Source organism: Canis lupus, chromosome 6, assembly GCF_003254725.2.
Source record: "Canis lupus dingo isolate Sandy chromosome 6, ASM325472v2, whole genome shotgun sequence".
Classification (NCBI taxonomy): Eukaryota; Metazoa; Chordata; class Mammalia; order Carnivora; family Canidae; genus Canis; species Canis lupus.
The window spans coordinates 50,040,252-50,062,273 of record NC_064248.1 but is presented as its reverse complement, the minus strand read 5'-3'; the positions used below and the strand labels follow the sequence as shown (position 1 = coordinate 50,062,273).

The 22,022-nt window shown below is 39.0% G+C and overlaps 1 protein-coding gene across 1 annotated transcript in view; it reads left to right on the top strand.

Moving 5' to 3' along the window:
• The window catches only part of PALMD (palmdelphin), a 49,893-nt gene that overhangs the window by 14,297 nt on the left and 13,574 nt on the right, over positions 1-22,022 (top strand). Inside the window, exons 2-3 of the mRNA XM_025417532.3 lie at positions 2,735-2,815; positions 8,713-8,837. Of these exons, the coding sequence (XP_025273317.1) occupies positions 2,735-2,815; positions 8,713-8,837 (206 nt within the window). The remainder of the gene's footprint in view (positions 1-2,734; positions 2,816-8,712; positions 8,838-22,022) is intronic.

Sequence of the window (22,022 nt, the reverse complement as noted above, 5' to 3'; positions counted from 1 at the left end):
TGAAGATACTCAAGTTTCTGGGAAATTTTTGGGAAGCAGGTGGTATTTTATATCTACTTGTTCCATGATAATGTGGGAAGGAATTAGAGGGCTATGGTAACTTTTGATACACTAGCAATAGAGCTAGGTATACAACTTAAGATTGACTTATTTTGCCTTAACAAAATTAAATTATTGCCATCTTATTTTTCAGTAATTCTTACAAGTTCCTATGAAATTTGGCAAAAGGATAATAACTTGCTGTTGAATATTTTATGAGGAAAAAGGGCTTCTATCTTAAAAGAGAATCATGCCTACAACATCATAAATTATCTTCTTAATTACCTAGACTGACATAAGGGAGGCATCACATTAACTCTGAGAGACAAAACATTGATATTCCTTAGCAACCCTCTAGAAGCCTTGTGTTGCCAAAACACTTCAGATGCCCTGCCCCTACCCACAGCTTTCCTTCCCTTATTACTAATCCCAAGGTGCAACCAGTCCAAACTGGCTGTGGACAAAGGTGGAGAAGCCTTGCTAGGTTCACGTCGGCTCTTGTACTTAAGGCATTCTTCTCTATGGACTACCCGTAGTGAGAGGTGGGTGATTACACACCAACACTAAAAATGAAACGAAAATGAGAAGCCCCACTCTTGTTGTCGACCAGAATTGGCCACAGTTTTTCATGATAGATGGGACAGTGAAGGAAGTTGTGAGAAGCTGGACTAATTACTCACTCAGGAAAATGGTGCCATGAGTCTGCTAAGAGCATGGAGGCTGAACTCAAATTGCTTGGGTTCAAACCCTGGTTCCGTTAGTTGTGAGAGTTCAGATTAGTTAGTTAGTTAAGTTAAACTTACATTTTCTCTTCTAAAATGAAAATTATTGCAACATCTTTGTTATTATGGGGATTCAATGAGATAGTGCCTAAAAAATACTTACCAAAATGTTTGGCATAATACATTTAAAATATTACCAGTGAGCAGTCCTGGTGGCTCAGCAATTTAGGGCCGCCTTCAGCCCAGGGCCTGATCCTGGAGACCTGGGATCGAGTCCCACGTCGGGCTCTCGGCCATGGAGCCTGCTTCTCCCTCTGCCTGTGTCTCTGCGCCTCTCTCTCTCTGTATCTCTCATGAATAATTAAATAAAAATCTTTAAAAAAATAAAATAAAATATTACCAATGTTTGCTCAATTACAGCCTTTAGATACAGTGGAAGAGACTCACAGGTTATCAGAGTTTTTGTTCCTAAAGACAAGATTTGATCCACAGAAGTGATATGAAGACCCACTCTCATTGCCTCGTTAGTGGGTTTTTTTTCTTTTCAAAAGAGCTGCTTATGAAATTTACAAAGTGGGATACTGATGAAGTCATATATTCTTCTAACACACAAAGAAAAACATGACAAAGCTAGAGAGCAACATGTTGTTTTTCTTCAACAAATGTACCTGAACTTACACATCCAAAAAAAGGTTTTTTATCTTCAAAGGAGTCGTATCAGGAAGCCATGCACTTATTTGAACAATGCTGCCGAGTATCTTTGGAGCTCTTCCTTCTAAATTACCTTCTGAGCCTGCTTCAAATTCTTTTAGTTGTCTTCATTAGCAACAAATTTTTATCCTTGGGGAGGTTTTAATTTTGAGTGCAGATTTAAAACCCACTCTTATAAAATAGATGGAAGATAATGTCACCTCTGGCCAAAAATAATAATAATAAGGAAATAAGGGCCTTTTGCATAGTTCATAAAATGCCTCAAACAATTCCAGAGAGGGAATCTCTAAAACATTTCAGGCTTATGGAAGCATTATCAGAATTAGTGTGCTACTTTCTGTGATTAACAGATTATGTCTTATTTACTTAATTTTATTAAACAAATACAGGGCACTCTGCGTCAAACTCTGTGCTAGGGACTTTCACATACATTTAATGCTCATATTTTATGAGGTAGATTCTCGTATTATCCTCATTGTTCAGATGAAGTAATTGAGGCACAGAGAAGTTAAGGATTTTTGTCCAAGGGCATAGAGCTCGTAAGTGGCAGAGCCAGAAATCAAACCCAGGCTATTTAATACATATGCTGTATTTTCTAAAAAGTACAACCCCTGGCCATTAACAGGTATGCTTTCTGGGTTTTTTGAGGTAATGCAATTTAAACTCGGTGAAAGAGGCTCTATCTCCCCATGAATTATTTTTTAACCACAGCTAAAAGCCCTCTTACTGTTAACAAGCATTATCTGAACTCTTTTTTCTCTATCTCCACATAGCAAGTTATACAAGGAGGAAACACTGCCACTTTCTAGCTTTCTAGTTTTTGAATGCTCTGTAGGCTAGCTATCCTGTTTTCCCACATAAGCAGACCTTTTCCCTGGCGGTTCCTTCACCCCTGTGCCAGGAACAGTCTCCCTCCTCGCAGGCTTTCCTCCTGCCTATTTCAAAACTCCCTCCTTAAAATTCACTTTTTCCATCGCATCACTCAACAGCTCAATCTTGCGAGATTAATGGGAGGGAAGGAAAGACATTAAAATATTTTCAAGTTCTCTTTGAAAAAGCACCTTATATTGTTTTCCACCAGCAAAATGCTTTGAATGTCTCACTTTGCCCTCCGTCGCTTTGAAATCTGAGTTTCCAAAGCAGCTTCCTACCAGTGCCAAGAGCATACTGCTGGCCAGCCATTCGGTAATGACGACAACCCCAAGGAAACATATTTAAGCAAATTGAAAAAGTTGATTATGCTGGAACTTCTTTTATTTCAGGATAAAAGAAAAATACAGGAAGAAATCTCACAGAAGCGGCTGAGAATAGAAGAAGAAAAACTAAAGCACCAGCATTTGAAGGTAATTTATGAATTTAATTTCATTTCAATGATTTTGTATTCAAATAGCTTACTAGCACTCAAAATTTCTATGGTAAAGATGCTCTAGGAAGGAAAAAAATTCAACATATTTCTACTAACACCCTAATAACCATAGAGGAGGCCAAGGAGCTCATAATATGTGCATATGAGATTAATACCTTCTGGTAAACATGTAGAAAATTGAAAACATGCTTGTATTACTTTTATCTTTTACTACTGAATTTCCTCATTTTCTTGGGTAACCTTGAGAAGTCAGCCTTGTTAATTTGGCCCCGAACACAGTCTTGCTTAACATCCCTAGGGACCAATCCAGCTAGGAAGTCCCTTTTGAAATCAATGAAAAGCCAGCCTTCTCCCAGGGGGTGTACAACAGACACTGTCTGGCCGAGTCAAGGATGCTTATATTTAAAAGCTCAGTGCAATGAATCCAATATTGTTTGAGTATGTTTGGGGAGTTTTGTTTTCCTTTGTTTTTTTGTTTTGACAAAACATGAGATCATAACCAGAAATAAACCTCCATTTTTAAAATCAGACTTTACATCTTCCATGGGTGTGGTCATTTTGTAATTAAAGCACATTGAGTTTCAACATTTTATTGCGTAGCTTAGCCACAGGATGCAACCAAATGACAAACAGGAGCTCCTTGTGAACAGACCCAAGCAGGAAGCTACTTATCTAGCAAGGCTCCTATCAATAGATTTAATTAATCCCTCAATGAAACAATGCCTTACACTCGTGGGGTCTACACGCTTAAGATAAACCTGCCGAACTCAGCTCACTCGACTTTCTGATGGATCAAGTAGCCACCTCTGAAAAGAAACATAATTTGGGATTCCAATTAACCTCCGCTCTCTGGATTCTGTTTCTTTGCTCCTATATAAATTGACATTTCCAATGTTTGATGGATAATTTCAAAGTAGATTTAGCCTGTTATCCTTGCAGTATGTCATCCTGAATTTATGCGACTAGTAGATAGAGCCAAGAAATGCAGTGTGTATAACCAGAAAAATCAATGGAACTAAAACAAATTTTACCAAGTTATTTTGGTGAAACTCTGATCAAAAGTCAAATCCACAGTAATTTTTGAGCTAAGCCATTTCTAATTCCATAACCAGTGCTTATTCTGTCTCTCTCTCTCTCTCTCTCTCTCTCACTCTGACACACACACACACATACTCACACACACTTTGAGTCTCACAATAAACTAATGACTACTTCTGAGTAAATGGATAGCTCTCTAGCATTAGCAATTACGGTCCTTATAGAGTGGGTAGCCAAACAGTAGAGCTCACAGTAGGAGAAAGGGTTAAACATCCCCTGAGTTCATTGTAGGAAGCAAGTTTGACAAAAGAAAGCTCTGACCCTGACTCGCTGAAAAGTCTGTTTCTGAGGTGACACCTTTTTTCAATACTTGCCAAAACCAGTCCAAAAATAATACATGATCTTCCCTATAGGTTTGCTTTCTGGAACCCAGGAGACTTTGTCTAATCCAATCCAATCAGAACATTTATCATGCTTTATATCTCCGTACACTGTTGTGCAGATTGTGTACTGCACAAAGATACCTGAGAAAGGGGTGCTAAAACCCTGCCCACACTCCTTTAGAACTGTGCATGCTGGCATAGGACTCTTTCTGTCTGAAGGAGAACATTTCTTTTTCTCTGCACAAAGGTGCTATCCATCTTCCCGAGCTGTGCACTGACCAGAAGGGGTGGAGGTGAGATACACTTTTTCCTGCTTATCATATTAATGCCATACAGACTAACAGTGGCCCCAGAGGGCTGTAGCCCTTCTGCCTGCAACCTAGCAGGGAACTCAGGATTAAATAAATAATTAGGACAAATTAAAAGTTTTTTTTAATTTAAATAAGAATATGGGACGCCTGGGTGGCTCAGTGGTTGAGCATTTGCCTTTGGCCCAGGCTGTGATCCTGGAGTCCTGGGATCGAGTCCCACATTGGGCTCCCGGCATGGAGCCTGCTTCTCCCTCTGCCTGTGACTCTGCCTCTCTCTCTGTGTCTCATGAATAAATAAAATCTTTTTTAAAAATAAAAATAAATAAGAATATAAGGTGTGGGACCCAGGTGGGTGGCTCAGGGGTTGAGTGTCTACCTTCGGCTCAGGTAGTGATCCCAGGGTCCTGGGATCGAGTCCCACATCGGGATCCCCACAAGGAGCCTGCTTCTCCCTCTGCCTGTGTCTCTGCCTGTGTGTGTGTGTGTGTGTGTGTGTGTGTGTGTGTGTGTGTCATGAATAAATGAATAAAATCTTTAAAAACAAAAACAAGATTAGGCGTACTCTTCAATCTGAGGTGGTCAAAGCAGATCTATTAAAGATGTGGGATTTAAACCGAGTCTAAATGATAAGTAGGATTCATATGGATGTATAGAGGGCCTTTTAGTAAAAAATACTTATTAAATACCCATTATGTGTAAGGTACTAAGCAGGACACTAAGAAGACACAATAAAGTTTTACCTGTGTCCTTAAAATGATAACTGACACTGAAACCTGCAGTGACACTCCCACCGTGATGAGCACCGCATGCGAGGCATGGACCACAAAGGGAACATAGAGGAAAGCAGGGCTGTTTGAATAGTGTTTTGCAGAAAATGGTTGCCTGTACCAAACAGCAACTGGGCACCATTACAAATGGGGTTCAGAGATGTGCAGAAATATTTTTTAAAGATTTCTCTATTTGAGAGAGCAGAGAGAGAGGGGTGGAGGGAGAATCTCAAGCAGACCCCACACTAAGTGTGGAGCCCCACGCAGGGCTTGATCTCATGACCCCGAGCTCACTACCTGAGCCAAAACCAAGAGTCAGTCACTTAACCGACTGCACCACTCGGGCACCCCTGAAGTATTTATAAAGTTCATAATACAATACGTTCACCAAGTCAAGAAAGCTCTGTTGTCTCTACAGTTAACCAGTCTTTCTCTTCTTCTCTTCTTTATCCATCTGTCTCCACCCTACTGACTGTCCTGAGCACTTTCCCAATTGCGAGCTGTTTCATTACACTTCAGTGACACACTTTAAACACAAACACAAACATTTACAAAGGACTCCTCTGTATCATTAGTACATATATTGCAAAGTAATGGTAGCAACTCGTTCTGATATTCTCTGGCTCTGGAACCTGGCAATCAGTTATACCAATGACACTCTAGAAAGGGAGTTTCGGGGGACATGAGTAGCATTCTAGCTTTCAAACATTCTTGAGATTTGTACACTGTGCTGCTCCTTGCCTAGTTACATGATCGCAGTCTGCTGCCAAGAAACACAAAATACACTTAGCTTAGAAAACTTTTCTTTTCTGGAAGTCCACTTGATTTGTATGAAAAATTAATTTGTTCCTAAAGTCTACTGTAATATAGCATGCAAAATGCTTCAGGAAAACCTTTCCCTAAAAAAAACTGCCCAAAGATCTATTACCTACATGTCACTTATATTTTCACTTAGTTACGATGGCTTTTGATTCTGAATATCATTGTGGTGACATACATTTTTCATCGACCTTATAGATGAAAGCACAAGTCTAAACTGTGACCTAAAAACAAAACAACTATATGTTATAGTATGTGATTGAACCGTATCGTTTTAACTGCACATCCAAATTGCATATTTTATATTCAGAGGCAAAGAGTTGATTCACACATTCATTTTTGTCATTTTACTTCTGGCAAAGATCTCAGAAGTAAATGACCTTTTGTGAATTATGAACAAAGTTCTATAAGGCTAAAATTAAAATTATTCTTATTCCTAGCCACACTAAGAACCAAGGCTATAGCCCCAAGTTCAAATAATCACATCACAGGAATTATTCTCTGTTCTCCGTAACTCAGCAACATAAAACCATCCCATCTCAATGCTTCTTATAGTGATATGGATGTAAATGACTGAAACTGTCCTCGTAGGTGGTTTGTAAGGACTATAATTTACTTTGAGAGGTGTCATCTGTCTTCATTACTATGCATTAGCTATCATCACATTCCATCAAAGAAAAATAAATTAAAATCAAGGTAAATTCTTAAAATGATAGTATACTAAGATTTTCTTGGCATCTTTGATCTCAAGTGATAAATCTTTGACCTTTATTAATAACATTTAACTGTGTCTGTAGGAGAACATTTTTACAAACGGCTAAACAGCTGTAATTAAGGGTTAAGATAACACTGAGGAAAATAATCTCTGGCTACAAACCACTCTTATGGGGTGTGTTGTCCACAAGCAATTGCCTGAAAATCTGAAAAGGCCAGCACAAATATGATTAGCTGGGACAAGGTCGTTTTTCAGTCTGGTGGCTTTCAAACTGTTTTGTGCATCCATGGCTGCCAGGCCCCCTCAATGCTTCAACTAGAGCAGTCCAGGTTTTATCAGTCCTAAAAACTATAATTCCATAGAATATATATTTGTAATCAATGTAATGTTTCTTATTGTCTTGGAAACCATTGCCTCACTTAAAATAACCATCACTTGATAATTACCTACCACAGTCAACCTTATTTAAATTTTGTTTAAAATTCAAAGGTATTTATATTCCAGTACCATTAATCCTAGCATCCTCTCCAGTTCTTTTTACTTGGTCTCATTTTAATCGTGGTGTAAGAGAAAGAAATCTCAGAAAATACAAAGTTCCCATTCTTCTCTCCTCACCATTTTAGAAACAGTCAATCCCCAATAAGCAATTTTTGAACAAATAATTTATAGGTAGTTAGATATATAGGGAGAACAGTTTTCTTTTTTTTTTTTTAGATTTTATTTATTTATTCATGAGAGAGAGAGAGAGAGGCAGAGACACAGGCAGAGGGAGAAGCAGGCTCCATGCAGGGAGCCCGACATGGGACTCGATCCCGGGTCTCCATGATCACACCTTGGGCTGAAGGCAACGCTAAACCGCTGAGCCACCCGGGCTGCCCGGGAGAACAGTTTTCTTCAGGAGAAACTCAAACTCTCTGAAATAATATCTAACAATTCCGAAGTAAGACATGGATAGGATGCTAGGTAAGTTCCCTCCAAAATTAACACATGTCTCATTTGCTTTAAGTTTTCTTACAGGCAAAGTATAGGATTGTAATTCCTTCATGCAAATTCAAGGGGGTTTTTCTGCATGTGATAAAACATAAGGTTTTTGTTGTTGTTAAAGTTAACAAAAATTCAACTCACCAATATTTAGACAGATCAGTGAACTTTGTGCATCACATTATTGGAACAAGTAATCTGTGCTGAACTTGGGTATCTGGAACCAGGATGGTTCTCAGAAAAAAAAGAAGGGGTATTGGGTAGGCAAAGCAATAAATCCTGACCACACCACTTAAGACTAACATTGAATGGTTTAAGATACAATAGCAGTTTCTTGTTTTGCCCATCATTTCAAATAATCCCACAAAGATTTTTTGGAACATGAGCTGTACACTGTCATTGAGATGAATAAAAAATGGCTTAAAGGAGGCTTCCACTTCAAAGACACAAGATGTATACCCATTAACCAAATAAATAATAGTAAGGTATCACATGATAAGGTCCCCGTACAACTGGTAGACATACAGCATATGTAAACAGACAGTGCTGCATGATTCAGAGAAAAGAGAGTTCTCTGAGGGTGAGCATGGGGGGGGGGGGGGGGATGGAGAGTTTCACAGAGAAGGAGGGACCTGAACTAGAACTTGAAAGATAATAGAATTTAGATACATAAACTGGCTTTGGGAGGGAGTCACAAAGTGTACACTGAAGGAAAATACCAGATTTATTCAGGCAAAGCAGTGGGAAAAAATCATTTCTCTTTATTCTGTCCATATTAAAATTCAAAATATTTCAAAGCAGTCAGAGATTTTGGAAATTGTTGACTGATATAAAAACATCTTTATGTTTCCTGATATCAGAAAAAGGCCTTAAGGGAGAAATGGCTTCTAGATGGAGTCAGCAGCGGAAAAGAACAGGAAGAGATGAAGAAGCAAAATCAACAAGACCAGCACCAGATCCAGGTTCTAGAACAAAGTATCCTCAGGTATGACCCTCACTGAGACACTCCACAACTTCTTTTAGTTTGACTTTGCATATATAAGAGCCATTCTTATTTTTAGAGACAAAATCAGATCTTCCATTTGGATTTCTAATAAAGGCTAAGACAACACCAGAAGACAACAGATATATTTTTTAAATACATAGTAGTGACTTACCCAAAGCTCTCCAGGCCTATTTCCTCATCTATAAAACGGTAGTAATAATATCTTTTGTAGTTATTGAGCAAATGAAAAATATACGTATTTTGTATATTGTAGCTCAGCTACTGGCACCTACCTGGCACATAACAGGTGATCATAAAACAGTCCTTCCCAGCCCCATCCCCCACTCTCACCTTAGGACAGGTGACAGCCCTACAGGTGTGTTTACACTGTGCCTCCATCACCCTTCTCCCAGGCTCTCCCCAGTCACAACCATACTTTGGAAGAGAAGACACCATAGGAATACTTTACTAGCATTTTCTCTCTTCTACTTCCCTAATTACTGGGTTGCAAGTGTTGACCTCACTTCGCAATGTCCTTCCCTGCCCATCACACACCATCGGTACTAAGTCAGCAACTTATGACGTAACAAGGAAAGTTTTTAAATTGCTTTGGCTTAAAATGAGGTGATGGATATGAAAAAATTGAAAAGCTGGAATAGAAGATGGGGTTATTAGTATTATCACAAAATACAGATAGCATGGAAGAAAGAAAATGTTAGAACCATTTTCTAACCTATGCATGGAAAAAAGATGGGATTTCTTATGGCATAATAATGACAACAATTTAAAGCCTATGGATCTTTGAAACATAGGTAGCTTTCAAAATCTCACTCACCGCGACTTTGTTCTCTTTGGTGAGAGCTATAGGAAAAGACCTGCAAAGTGAAAATATCCCATAGCTAAACGACCACATTCTGTCCATCCTCAGCACACTATACGGACAGATTGCATTAGGCCTCAAATTGACAACATGGAAAAAAGCTTCCTTTTTAAACTGATTTTCATTTTGCTTGCCTAATTTCATGCACTTGTATACTTAAGAGCTAAAATCATTGACTACTCATTGAGATGTTTTTAAACTAACAATTCTTTAAAAGTTATATTGTAATCATTGAAATGCTTACATTTACAACTCCTCCGTTGCTTGCTCAAAGATGTGAAGTGCTTCTGAATAGTAGAACAAATACTTAAAAATAACTCAAAAAATCAACTCTAAAGTTTGGAAAGCGTGATCCTCCATAAGGCATCCCTTAGCAAGAGCTTCTTACCAAAGTCTGGCTTAGCTGATGATTACTTTCTCATCATCAATACAGAATCCTTTTCTCCAAAGGAGTTCTGGATTTAATCCCGGCATCCCCTGCACTCTGTAGACACCTCCATGCTTCCCTTCAGAGCCTCCTCATTAAGAATCTTTGCCCCTATTGAACACCTACAACTTTCTCTGCACTTGATGATAATTGAAGTGGCTACATAGACTCCATTAACAAGTTTGGGCAACATTGTAAGTAATCCCAGAGAATTTACTAGGGTTCTACTGATTGCTTTCAGTCCATGCCTGAATGCTCTGAGAAGCACATAAGCTTCTAGCGGTATTGACCGTGGATTGCCTAGTTAGAGCTCCTATCTGACAAAAAAAAAAAAACAAAAGGAGAAAGAGGAGCCAGAAGAAGTAGAGAAACCATATTTACTAGCCATATTACCCACCAGATACTTTACGTATATCATCCCATTTAATCTTCATAACCCTGACACAGTGTCATCATCTTCACTTTTTGTGCAGAGGTTGAAAAATTCACACAATTAGGAAGTGGAGGATCAGAAACTAACTCATTTGACTACGCTATGCTGCCTATAGAGTGACAGCACACAGCATTCCAGACCACACTCTATGGTCTGAAGAGTTATTATCTTTTATAGGAAGTCTCTAATATCTATATTAAATTACTAGTTACGTGTCTATACATTACCCAATTTCTGGCACCTTATTATGAATTATGAGGGTTTCTTGTTTTGTTTTAATTGAACTATAGTTGACATCTAATATTATTATATTAGTTTCAGGAACACAGCATCGTGATTCAACAACTGTACATTACACAGTGCTCACCATGATGAACATAGTCACCATCTGTCACCATACAATGTTATTACAATATTATTGACTAGATTCTCTACACTGTGCTTTTCGTGCCTGTGACTTCACTACAACTTTGTTTTGAATCTTTAGGGTGTCATTAACCATCAGTGCTCCTTTATTAACACCGAATGATGTCAACCCCTAAATAGAAATAATAGTAACAAGAATGATTCATTTTTAAGTGCCCTTGTGCAATTTGCAAAGCACTTGCACTTACATTAAGCCATTTAATTTTCACAGCAATCCTAGAAAGCACTGACATCTCCGTGGCAGACACGGCAAAATAGGCTTGGAAAGGATAGAGGACTTAGTCGAGTTCACAGAAGCATGGGTAAACATGGGCCTCAAAACCAGTCAGGTTTAGTGTTCTCCTGCTGTAAAACTAAAGGAGTGCTGTAAGTGGAAATGTCCTGGAAATGCTGAAACACCTACCACCTCCCAGCAAATTGCCTTGTTTAAGGAATGGCCCTACAAAGGTATTTGCCAAGAGTTACTAAAGAATTTGCATCACTGTGACCCACAAAGCCATGTTTATCTTGTTAAAAATGTGCAGAGAACAGAATGTTCTGAAGCAACATACAGAGGAAAAAAATATCTGTGCCTTGTCTGTATTAAGCAGCCTCCACTACTGCCCCACATCGTAGAAATCATGTTGCCAGAGCAGCTTTACCTGATAACTGAACATTTTCTTCTCAGATATTTCTAAAGCTGCTCAACATCAGGTTCGTGTTTTTAGATTTAATCTGTCTCCAAAACAACTACCTGAGGCACTTAAAGGAGCTAGTATTACCAGCTAAATAAAGTACATTTTCCTGTTAGCTCCAAGAAGCAATGAAGTCAACCAATGGGGTCGAGCCAGCCACAGCCATCTTCCTTCCCTAAGCAGGGGAAGCATCCCCAGCCCTGAATGTGTTTATCATTTGACTTCAATGACTGCTCAAGGGTGACATTTGCCATCTGCCAGGCCTCTCAGCTAGAGGATAAGATTTTAATGGGAACATCAAAATAGAAACGTTGCTGTTCCTTCAGGGTCTGTAGCAGGACCAGACTGCCCCTGGAGTTTTCATTCCTACTACTATACTTCCACAGTCTTGTGAGATGAACTGAAAGAGTGTGGCCTTTGGCATTCAAGTCCCTATTTCTGCCAACCATAGTACATACAGAAGCTTGGATGTGTTCTTTCATCTCTTTGGGCCTCAGTTTCCTTGTCTGTAATAATGGGATAATTATAGTGACTTCACAGGACTTTATCAGTGAAGCAACTTCTTGAGTGCCTCATACATGTAGGTGTTCAAAAAATATTAGATCCTATTCCTTACTAGGAGTCAAAAACAATTGAAAGAAGGACACTGCCTGGAGATTTATCAGGGGCTTTTTATCTTTTGGCCAAGATCTCTCATTTCCTTATGCCAGTACAAAGAATCTTTTTCTTTGAGTAAACTGAGATTAGCACCCAAGTAGGATTCTTTCCATTTGGAAATAATTGATGGGTTTTCTTTATGGCTTGAAGACTGAAATGCTAACAACAGCAGTTAGTTTTTACAGTGTGTGTTATAGACCAGGCACTGTGTTAAGTCCTTCATATAGATTATTTTGTTGAATACCAACAATCACCTTATGAGGTAGATAACATTTAATGGGTGAGAAAAATGACATTTTTAGATGCTGACTTGCCCTGACTCCTACAGCTAAAAACTTAAGACCCAAGATTTAAAATCAAATTAGAAGTCTTAATTATAGAAATAAATTATGCCTCAGATCCTGCAGAAAACTTTTACAGAAGTCAAATCCTGCAAATGCTACCCTTTTACAGCACTTTTTATTTCCAATCCATGCTATGATTTCACTCTTTCACATGCATCATTTTATATAGACGTTCAGATGACTCTCTGCCATATTGAAAACACTCAGAGGTTCCCTGACTCACACCTAACCTTTAAGTAAAGCATGTCTGCTTATTCATCCTCTCAGTTTTTCTTTCAGAGAAGCAACATTTCAGAAAATAAGTAGGTTTCCATGGTTTTTGTCTCAGAGACACATTCTCAGCTTTGGAACAATATTAGTATTTTGCCTGGTGCCCTGATTAATACCTTAGGAAGAAATGTTCCCAGGAGGAAAATGATATTGAACAACTCCTTCTGAATCACTTTGCTTAAATAGACTTTCAATTTGTCTCCCAGATGAGCCCTGTTCTTACTGTGACCACTGAACCACTTACTTCCTGATTATAGGCGCAGGTGCAAATCCAGTGCTGACTTCTTAGTCCAGACATCCATGTGCATACATTTATAGGCTGGCTTAGAAATCCTCTTTTGTCACGTCTGTTGATTCCCTCCATCCAATAGCCTGTACCCCAAATGACCACCATCCCCCCACCAAGCACCCTCAGAAGTATCCCAAGGAACTATGTCATTCACATTCTAGATTCCTCTTTCCTATGCAGCTGCCCAGCTGTTCTCCATGACTCCTGCCAAAATGGTTTACATCAAGCTGCCCTCCAGACACTTGCTACTTTTTGAGCTGTGTCCAAAGACCTCTGACTTCAATTGGAGCACACAGAGCGCCTGACAGAAATGTCACAAGCATAAAATGCAAAAGGTTAACTGCCAAGGAGAATGAGACAAACGCACTGCCTTCCCTTTGAGAAGGATTATCTACTTATGATTAAATGTTCTTTAGTAAGGACCTTTTTTTTTCATATTCTAAAGTGTACTTCTGACCCTCTGCCTTCCTTTAATGAGCTCTCATTTGTCTCCAAATGGTTAGAAACTGCCTGCCCATATGGTACTAATAGGAAGATACATGAAGGAGTAGATTTCTGTGTGATTGTATGTCATGAGAAAATCTGAGGAGCAGGCCGCAGCTACCACCACCCCACATAAAGGAAATTCCTCCACAAAGGGAGATTCAGTATTAGGAAATGCATTCTTCTCAATATCATATAAAGCAATAATCTACTCAGTTAACTCAAAAAAAAATAGCAGGTAAGATTCAATTTCAAAAAGGAACTCAAAGGATTGACGTAGAAATATAAAGGTTAAATGATTTTGATGCTGGTTGTGGTTTATCGAAATCCAGCTCGTTTGATTTCAATCCAAATTTAACCCTACCTAATGCTCTGATCTACCTGTGAGGTCCACCTGTACCTTAATGAAACTAATGTCGCATCCAATGCAGTGAGGAAGGCTACATATCACATTCCAAATGTTTCTGCCTTCCTGCCCTGACCTAGCCAGCCATATCTAGCATTACATTGTGGGAGATAACACAAGGTGCTCTTTTGTGACAACATGAGAGAGAAGAGAAAGGGAGAAAAGGCAAAAAAAAAAAAGAGAGAGAGAGAGAGAGAGAGAAACCACCATTTGTTTCTTCTTCTTAAATTTGCTGTTGCCTAGAAACACTTAAGAAATTATTCTGAAGCAATTACATGAGTCAAAATCATTCCAAGCTTGTTTTTCACTCTCCATATTTGAGTAATTGGTTTATCAGATTTGTAGGAGTTCATCTGTTGTTGTTTTTAATTTCCCAGATATTCTGATTATTTTTAATTCAGGAGATTTTTTTAATTTCACAAAAAGACCAAAATGAATCAGATTTCCAGCAAAAAAGAAGAAGAAGAAGTATCTGTCCCCCAGCCCCCATCAGAAAAAGCCTAGTACAATGCCTAGCACATAGGGGAATACCTGTGACTATGTAGCTTGATAAATAAATGAATGGAAAAATATGGATGATGGATGGATGAAAGGATGGGCAGACTTGAACAAAGCACCTATTAAAGGGACCAGCTAAAAAAAAAAGGACCAGCTAAAGACTACACAATGACATGAACGTTAAGGAACTAAAAAAGGAAAGCCTCAGAATCTTTAAAAAATAAAAAAAGAGTAAGTACCCAACCATCTTGAGTAAAGGGCAAAGTTACATGACAGTGGTACCCATGGTTTTTGAGGCCACTGTTGATGGCTCACCATCACTTCACTTTCTCACCTTTCCCTCTTTCATAGGCTGTTTTATTTCTTTGTCCCCTACCTCCCAACCTTCTCTGTTGTTCACACCTACCAATCTCATCCATTAGGTTAGTAGAAATAAGGGTTAAATTTACCCAGAATAAACACTCCCCCACCAAGGTAGGCTTAAAGGTAGAGTAGAATGACACCACTCCACTGTAATTCAATAATAACAGCTATCCTTTATGGAACTTATACTATGTACTAAGCATTATTCTGAGAATGATGGTTCGCTGGAGGAAGTCTGATCACCATTATTTCATATAGAAGGCTACTAGAACACAGAAAACTGTAAATCCAATAAGTGAAGCCATGAGTCACATGTAGATCTTTCTGACTCCAGACTCATTCCACCATGATCCACTCAGCTTATTCTTGATACAGTTCAATAAACACATATAGAGAATCCCCCACATCAAACCCATCTTCATCTAGAGATTGAGAATCATAGGTGCCTCCAAGCAAATATTTATTTATGTTTACCTCCCTTTAGATCTTTTAACTTTTCAAAGTGATTTTACATTAATTATTTCATTCAAAACACGGTAACTCAGAACAGAAACTTAAAACCATTAGTATGGATGTCATAAATCTTTGGCTGTGTTGACATGAGTAGAGAAGGAACAAAGAAATAAATGAACAAAGGAGAAAGTAGGAGAATTAGTTTCAGTGATCCATCCTCCAAGTCATTACCATAAAGAATGTTCAAAGGCAGAGACTCTTTTGTATAATGTGCTACCAAAGGGCTTAGGTTTCCCCATTCCCCAAGATTGTCGCCCACCCCAGCCTCTTGGCTCAGAAAGCTTCCACACCACACCCCTTGGAATGCATCTTTTTCTGCCATGAGGCAAGTGTCACCTAGTCCATTTAGACCACCCCAGGCTAACTGATCCTTGTTTGTTATTCTATGTTATATTAAGGTTGGAATTTATATTTATTGGTCTTCAAATAATAGGGTCCTGTTCTTGGTATCAAGTATGAACAATTAATACTAGAAACAAAGCAAAAATGAATTGGATAGAAAGTTGAAAACACAGTGGCTGCTCTATAATATTGTTGGAGTCAAATGTTAAGGGTTACAAGGCACAAAGCCGGTAATTATTTCTGAGTAGAGAGAGTCGGTGGCTGTATACATCATTGAATATGTTTTGCCATTTGATAATACGGTTACAAGTAGTTTATTCACTTAAAATATTTTCCTTTACAACCTTTTTTTTAATAAGAAAAAAAACCTCCCCAAATCAGGGGGAAGCACATTTGCAGCTAACTTATCATGTCTTGGCTATAGCAGTATTTGAAGATCACTTGGGACACTCATTACACCTATGCAGAGGTCAGTGTGAATTATTATTGAAATTATTTAGCTCTTAAGTGTTTGGCATGTACGACAAGGCTCTCTACAGGCTCTAATTAAAAAACACACACCCATTCGAGAAGCCAGTATGCCATACGGCACCAACCTCCAGAGCATGCATTTATTTGCTATTATTTTAAAATTACATTTGTAATCTGCGCATGAAAGTGGGTGATTCTCTGAAAACCAGTTTGGTTTCTTATTTTTCATGGCAAATGAAACCCTTGATTTACAAAATATGATTCTGATTAAGAGGGTTTGCTTTCCTGCTAAATTATTATCTTCTAACATTACCTGCCTACATGGCAGTTTCAAATCATGATATATCATCTGTCCATAAGATAATTATTAATATTTACTGAGTTATATTAGGAGATATGATTCACCCATGCAAAAGCTGCTCATATGTAACCATAAATTATTAAGCTTTTCTAAACATCCGCTCTGTTCGCAATTATCAGAGCAGACTGACACGTGTTTCAATGTCACTGCTGGGCCGGCTCTCTGCTCCTTGTTATCTTGAAGCTGCTGTGTTATACTCCTCCTGTTCTTAAATGCTCAGGATTAGAGGCAATAGATCTGGCTCAGGGCAAACTGAGTGTTTGTTGTATGCCAAATGCCCTTTAATTCTCTGGCATGCTTACCCATAGCATGTGATTGTTTGCACTGGTGGGTTAGCTCTTCCTTATTACACACATACCCTTTTGGCAAGGGCTGATAGTAAGGCAATTCTGGTCCTATGCCTATGCATAAAAGTATTCTTCATCTTTTTTGGTATACTTTTATTTCAGTTTGGTGAATAAAATGTGCCTGACACATAGTAAGGACTTTTCAAAAGTTTGTTAAATGTTCGATGAAATTTATCAGACCCCTAGTTTTAAAAAATAAAACAACCCCCTTCTACTAGACTGTATGTTGTCAATTTTATAAGAAAATATAGTTTGATAATATCATGAAGCAAACTATCTATAAAGATAAAATATCTTGGGGCACCTGGGTGGCTCAGTGACTGGGCATCTGCCTTTGGCTCAGGTCATGATCCTGGGGTCCTAGGATCAAGTCCTGCATTAGGATCCCCACAGGGTTGGGGATCCATGGGTGGCTCAGTGGTTTAGCTCCTGCCTTTGGGCCAGGGCGTCGTCAAGTCCTGGGATTGAGTCCCGTGTCAGGCTCCTGACATGGAGCCTGCTTCTCCCAATGCCTGTGTCTCTGCCTCTCTCTCTCTCTCTTTCTGTGTGTGTGTGTCTATCATGAATATATAAATTTAAAAATCTTTAAAAAAAGAAAAAGAAAAAAGATCCCCACAGGGAGCCTGCTTCTCCCTCTGCCTGTGTCTCTGCCTCTCTCGCTGTGTCTCTCATGAATAAATAAATAAAATCGTTTTTAAAAAGATAAAATATCTTTAACCTTTGATCCATAAGTAATAGCTTATTTGCCCATTACCTATGACCAACACACCACAGTCAAGATTACCTGATTGAAGTCATCAACTACATATACTCAATAGTATCTGTCGTGATTCTAAAGCTATTCATTTAAATGAGGTATGGTTAAAAAATAAATAAAAAGGGATGCCTGGATGACTCAGTGGTTGAACACCTGCCTTTGGCCCAGGGTGTGATCCTGAAGTCCCAGGATTGAGTTGCACATCAGGGTCCCTGCATGGAGCCTGCTTCTCTCTCTGCCTATGTCTCTGTCCCCTGTCTCTGTCTCTGTCTTTCATGAATATATAAATAAAATCTTAATTTTTTTTAATTTTTATTTATTTATGGTAGTCACAAAGAGAGAGAGAGAGGCAGAGACACAGGCAGAGGGAGAAGCAGGCTCCATGCACCAGGAGCCCAACGTGGGACTCGATCCTGGGTCTCCAGGATCGCGCCCTGGGCCAAAGGCAGGCACCAAACTGCCGCGCCACCCAGGGATCCCTAAATAAAATCTTAAATAAATAAATAAGTAAATCTTTCTTTTTTCATTGTAAACCTTAGCCATTCAATATTAACTAGCTATCATCAATATAAATCATGTCAGATTTGATAGATGATTTAGAAACATGTAAATTCCTTAATCACTAGGCGCAAAACTGACTTATTTTTCTATTTTTACTGGCTAACTACCTGAAATGCAAGATACTAATGAGTAATTTTGCAAATCAAAGAAAAATATTTGGAAAATCTCATAGAATCGGTCACTCAGAGATTCATCTCCATAAGACAATGCAATAGTTAGCATTGCCGGTTTTGTTGCTTTAAACAATTCTATAATAGCAATGGCTTAAACAAGATTAGAAAGTTCATTTCTCTCACACCCATAACAATCCTAGCTGGGAGACATTCAAAGGAAGAGGAGAAGCAATGTCCCATGAGATGATCAATGATCAAGAGACCCTGTTTCTTTCTGTCCTGTTCCTTTGCTGTTTCCTAAGCAATCTCATGGTTGGATGGCCAAAGACAGCTCATCATCACCACATCTGCATTCCAGGGTAGGAAAGGGAGGATAAATGGAGGGCAAACTGTTCTATTTTAAAGATATGACCTGAAAATTGGAGAGGTCACTTCTGCTAATATCCTATTGCCAGAATTTAGTCACATGGTACCATTTAAATGCAAAGACCAGGAAATGTAGTCTGTAGCAGGATAACTGGGAGACACATTAAACTCAAGGAGTTCTATTACTAAAAAGAACAGGGGAAATGAACTGGGGTGAAGGGGGGATTAGCAGGTTGTCAAAACAGACTAGCATATTATCTCAATTATAAAATAGATAACATTTGTTAAATAGACACCACTCCCATAAATATTATGAAAATTCTAGTAATAACTGGAGCGTGTTTTGGTTTTCTGGCTAGAACTGTATTTTTAAAGACAGTGTGTCCCTGAGGCTATATATTAACACTCACATTTGCTCCAAAATCATCGATACTAAAGTTGAAGATCAAATCCCCAAATGGACCTGGTAGGTTTTCTTTTTTTTATTAGAGTTGTCATAGATGGTCCTCCTCTCCGTAGTAGAGTAGGAAGAGAAAGGGGTAACTACTCCTACATTATTGAGTAATTCCTCTGTGTCACACCCTATGCTAGAAGCTTACAAACATGATTTCATTTATCTCCTTAAGACAGCCTTTTGTGAATACTGTTATTATTCACTAGATAAGAAAACCAAAGATTGATTGGGCTAAGGAAGTAAACCAAGTATGTTAGCTTTAGTTAACTTTGAGCTCCCTTTCTTATTACCATGGGTAGAACTGAAAACAAAAAAGTAGACCTTCACCCAAAAACTAACAAAATGTAGGTAAATCACCAGCCATCTCCTGTTCTCCCAAGATTCAGTGGGAAAGGAAAGGAAAGGGAATCTGCAGTCCAAGGGAAGAGTCAAAGATGACAACTGCTCACCACTCCAGGCCTAATTCAACACCTTCTGGAGGCAAACCCATTCTGAGAGCCCATGATTTCCCAAAGAAACTGGATCCTTCTTTGTCTAACTTGGGGTAGAGTTGGTGAGGTGGTCCTAACACTTCCATCAACTGGTTTTAAAGGTATATCAGCGGTGATATAGACCTAGGTCCAGTGCTGCTGATTCAGGCCAACCCAGAGAAATGAAAATTGGGTCTTCTTTGGGTGTAGGCCCAGCTTTTATTTTATTTTTTTTTTTTAATTTTTTTTTTTTTTAGGCCCAGCTTTTAATGAGAGAGCATGGACTCCCCAGAGGCAAACAGGTCATCAGTCCTTTCAAAGTATACAGCTAAAGCCAGTCATAAACTTTATTTCAAACATAGCCTCAGTGATTACCTTCAAACTATGGTTGTATAATCAAATTACATCAGTCAGTTTTTCTTTAAGGCCTAAAACTTCTATTACTTTGAACAATAGTTCTATGGCCAAAGAAAGGCTCTCTATAAAGTGGCTATAGCTGAGGGAAACCCCGAGTCTGAAAGAGACTGTTCTAAGACTTCCACCAAAATCCAGACTCAAGCAGCCAAAGAAAGAAAGAAAGAGAAAGAGAGAGACAAAGCCTTGACTTTAATTCTGGTCAGACTGTCCACTAAGCAGAAAAATTCCTACTATAACAAAATGACCCTAATGAAGACCAGGACAGAAATACTACCTTTATAGGTATGAGTCAGCAACTTTTACATGTGGGTGGACCCTAGCCACCATTTCAGTCTTTCCTTTCTTTGTTATGATAGGAAGTAAGAAATCCTTTTACACCACTAAGCAAAATGAATGTTGTATCTAAGTTCATAAGAATCCATTTTTTAAAGTTTTGTTCCCATGGTGGTTAATTAGAAAGCTGTTAAAAGCTCAGGCTCTGCCGACAGAGATTTGATTTCAAATTCTGTCCTGCCACAAGCTACCTGTAAGCCTCCAGGCAGGCCAGTTTCCTGTCTAGGCGCCCTGCTTGCTCATCGGTCAAATGGAACTAATCATGGTACTCATGGGGGTTGCTGGGAGGACTAATTAGATCAATGCCTGATGTGGGGTAGATCCTCAGTACATTTTAAGGTTGTTATAATTGCCAGCAAGTAAAATGATGGAAGGTAGGATGTAACTGTCCTGAGTTCTGGCTTTTTTCGTCCCAATGGCAAACTTCATTAGGTTGTTAGTCCTTGTTAACTCCACCAAAAAATGAAAGAGATAAATGGACACTTAGCAGCAGAAAAATTGCCTTCCGAAATAACCCCTTCTTGGTATATCCAGCATTTATGCGCTGTCCTTTTCCTAAGACAAAAAAATTGCGTGTTGAAATTGGACTGGGGACATTATCTCGTGATGATTAAGGGAGGTCATTACTAGAACAGTGCATGAAATGAAAGCTACCTGCTTTCACCTAGGGAGCTCTTGAAAATAACCCTATTTTTCCCCAGCAAATAGGCAAGGAAAAGAAAGATTCCAATAATGGATAGCATTACAAATCCTTTTTCATGTACTCTGCTTATCTAAATTGGCACATGATGCCTGCCCACCATCTCTCAGAAATCGTGAGAGGTGCTAACTCATCCACCAGGCCCCGCCTAACAGCCCAGGAGGCACCCAAGAAGGATATTTCTCTTTCTCCGCTGCCTGTTGCTCGGCAGACTGAATCAGCATTTCTGGGAGCTCAGTTCCCATTCAGAAAGGTAATACCTTCTAAAGGTGGGCATGGGAGCACTTATGGAAATTCTAGCCCGTCTGCTGAGAGATAAGCAGGTGAAGGTTAGAAAGTTATCCCCTAGTGACCTCCCCCAAAAGCTTTCCATATAAAAAAGAAATCATTTCACATATACATAAGCTTATATTTTATAGATATAAAACTAAAATTTCACAGATACACATATATGTATGTTTATGTATGTATGTAAAATGGATGAGCATATATACAAATATATATACACCATGCACAGATATACACACATACACACACACACATACACACACACACACAATTTCCCCAGTACTTCATTTACACTTGCTAAAACTTTCTCTCTATCCAAGCCTTTTGGAAAAGGATTAGATATGAGTCCCTAATTTAGGGGCCAAATTTTTTTGAGCTTTAAATCTGGGTTGAGGGCAGCCCCGGTGGCGCAGCGGTTTAGCGCTGCCTGCAGCCGGGGGTATGATCCTGGAGACCTGGGATCGAGGCCCACATCGGGTTCCCTGCATGGAGCCTGCTTCTCCCTCTGCCTGTGTCTCTGCCTCTGTGTGTGTGTGTGTGTG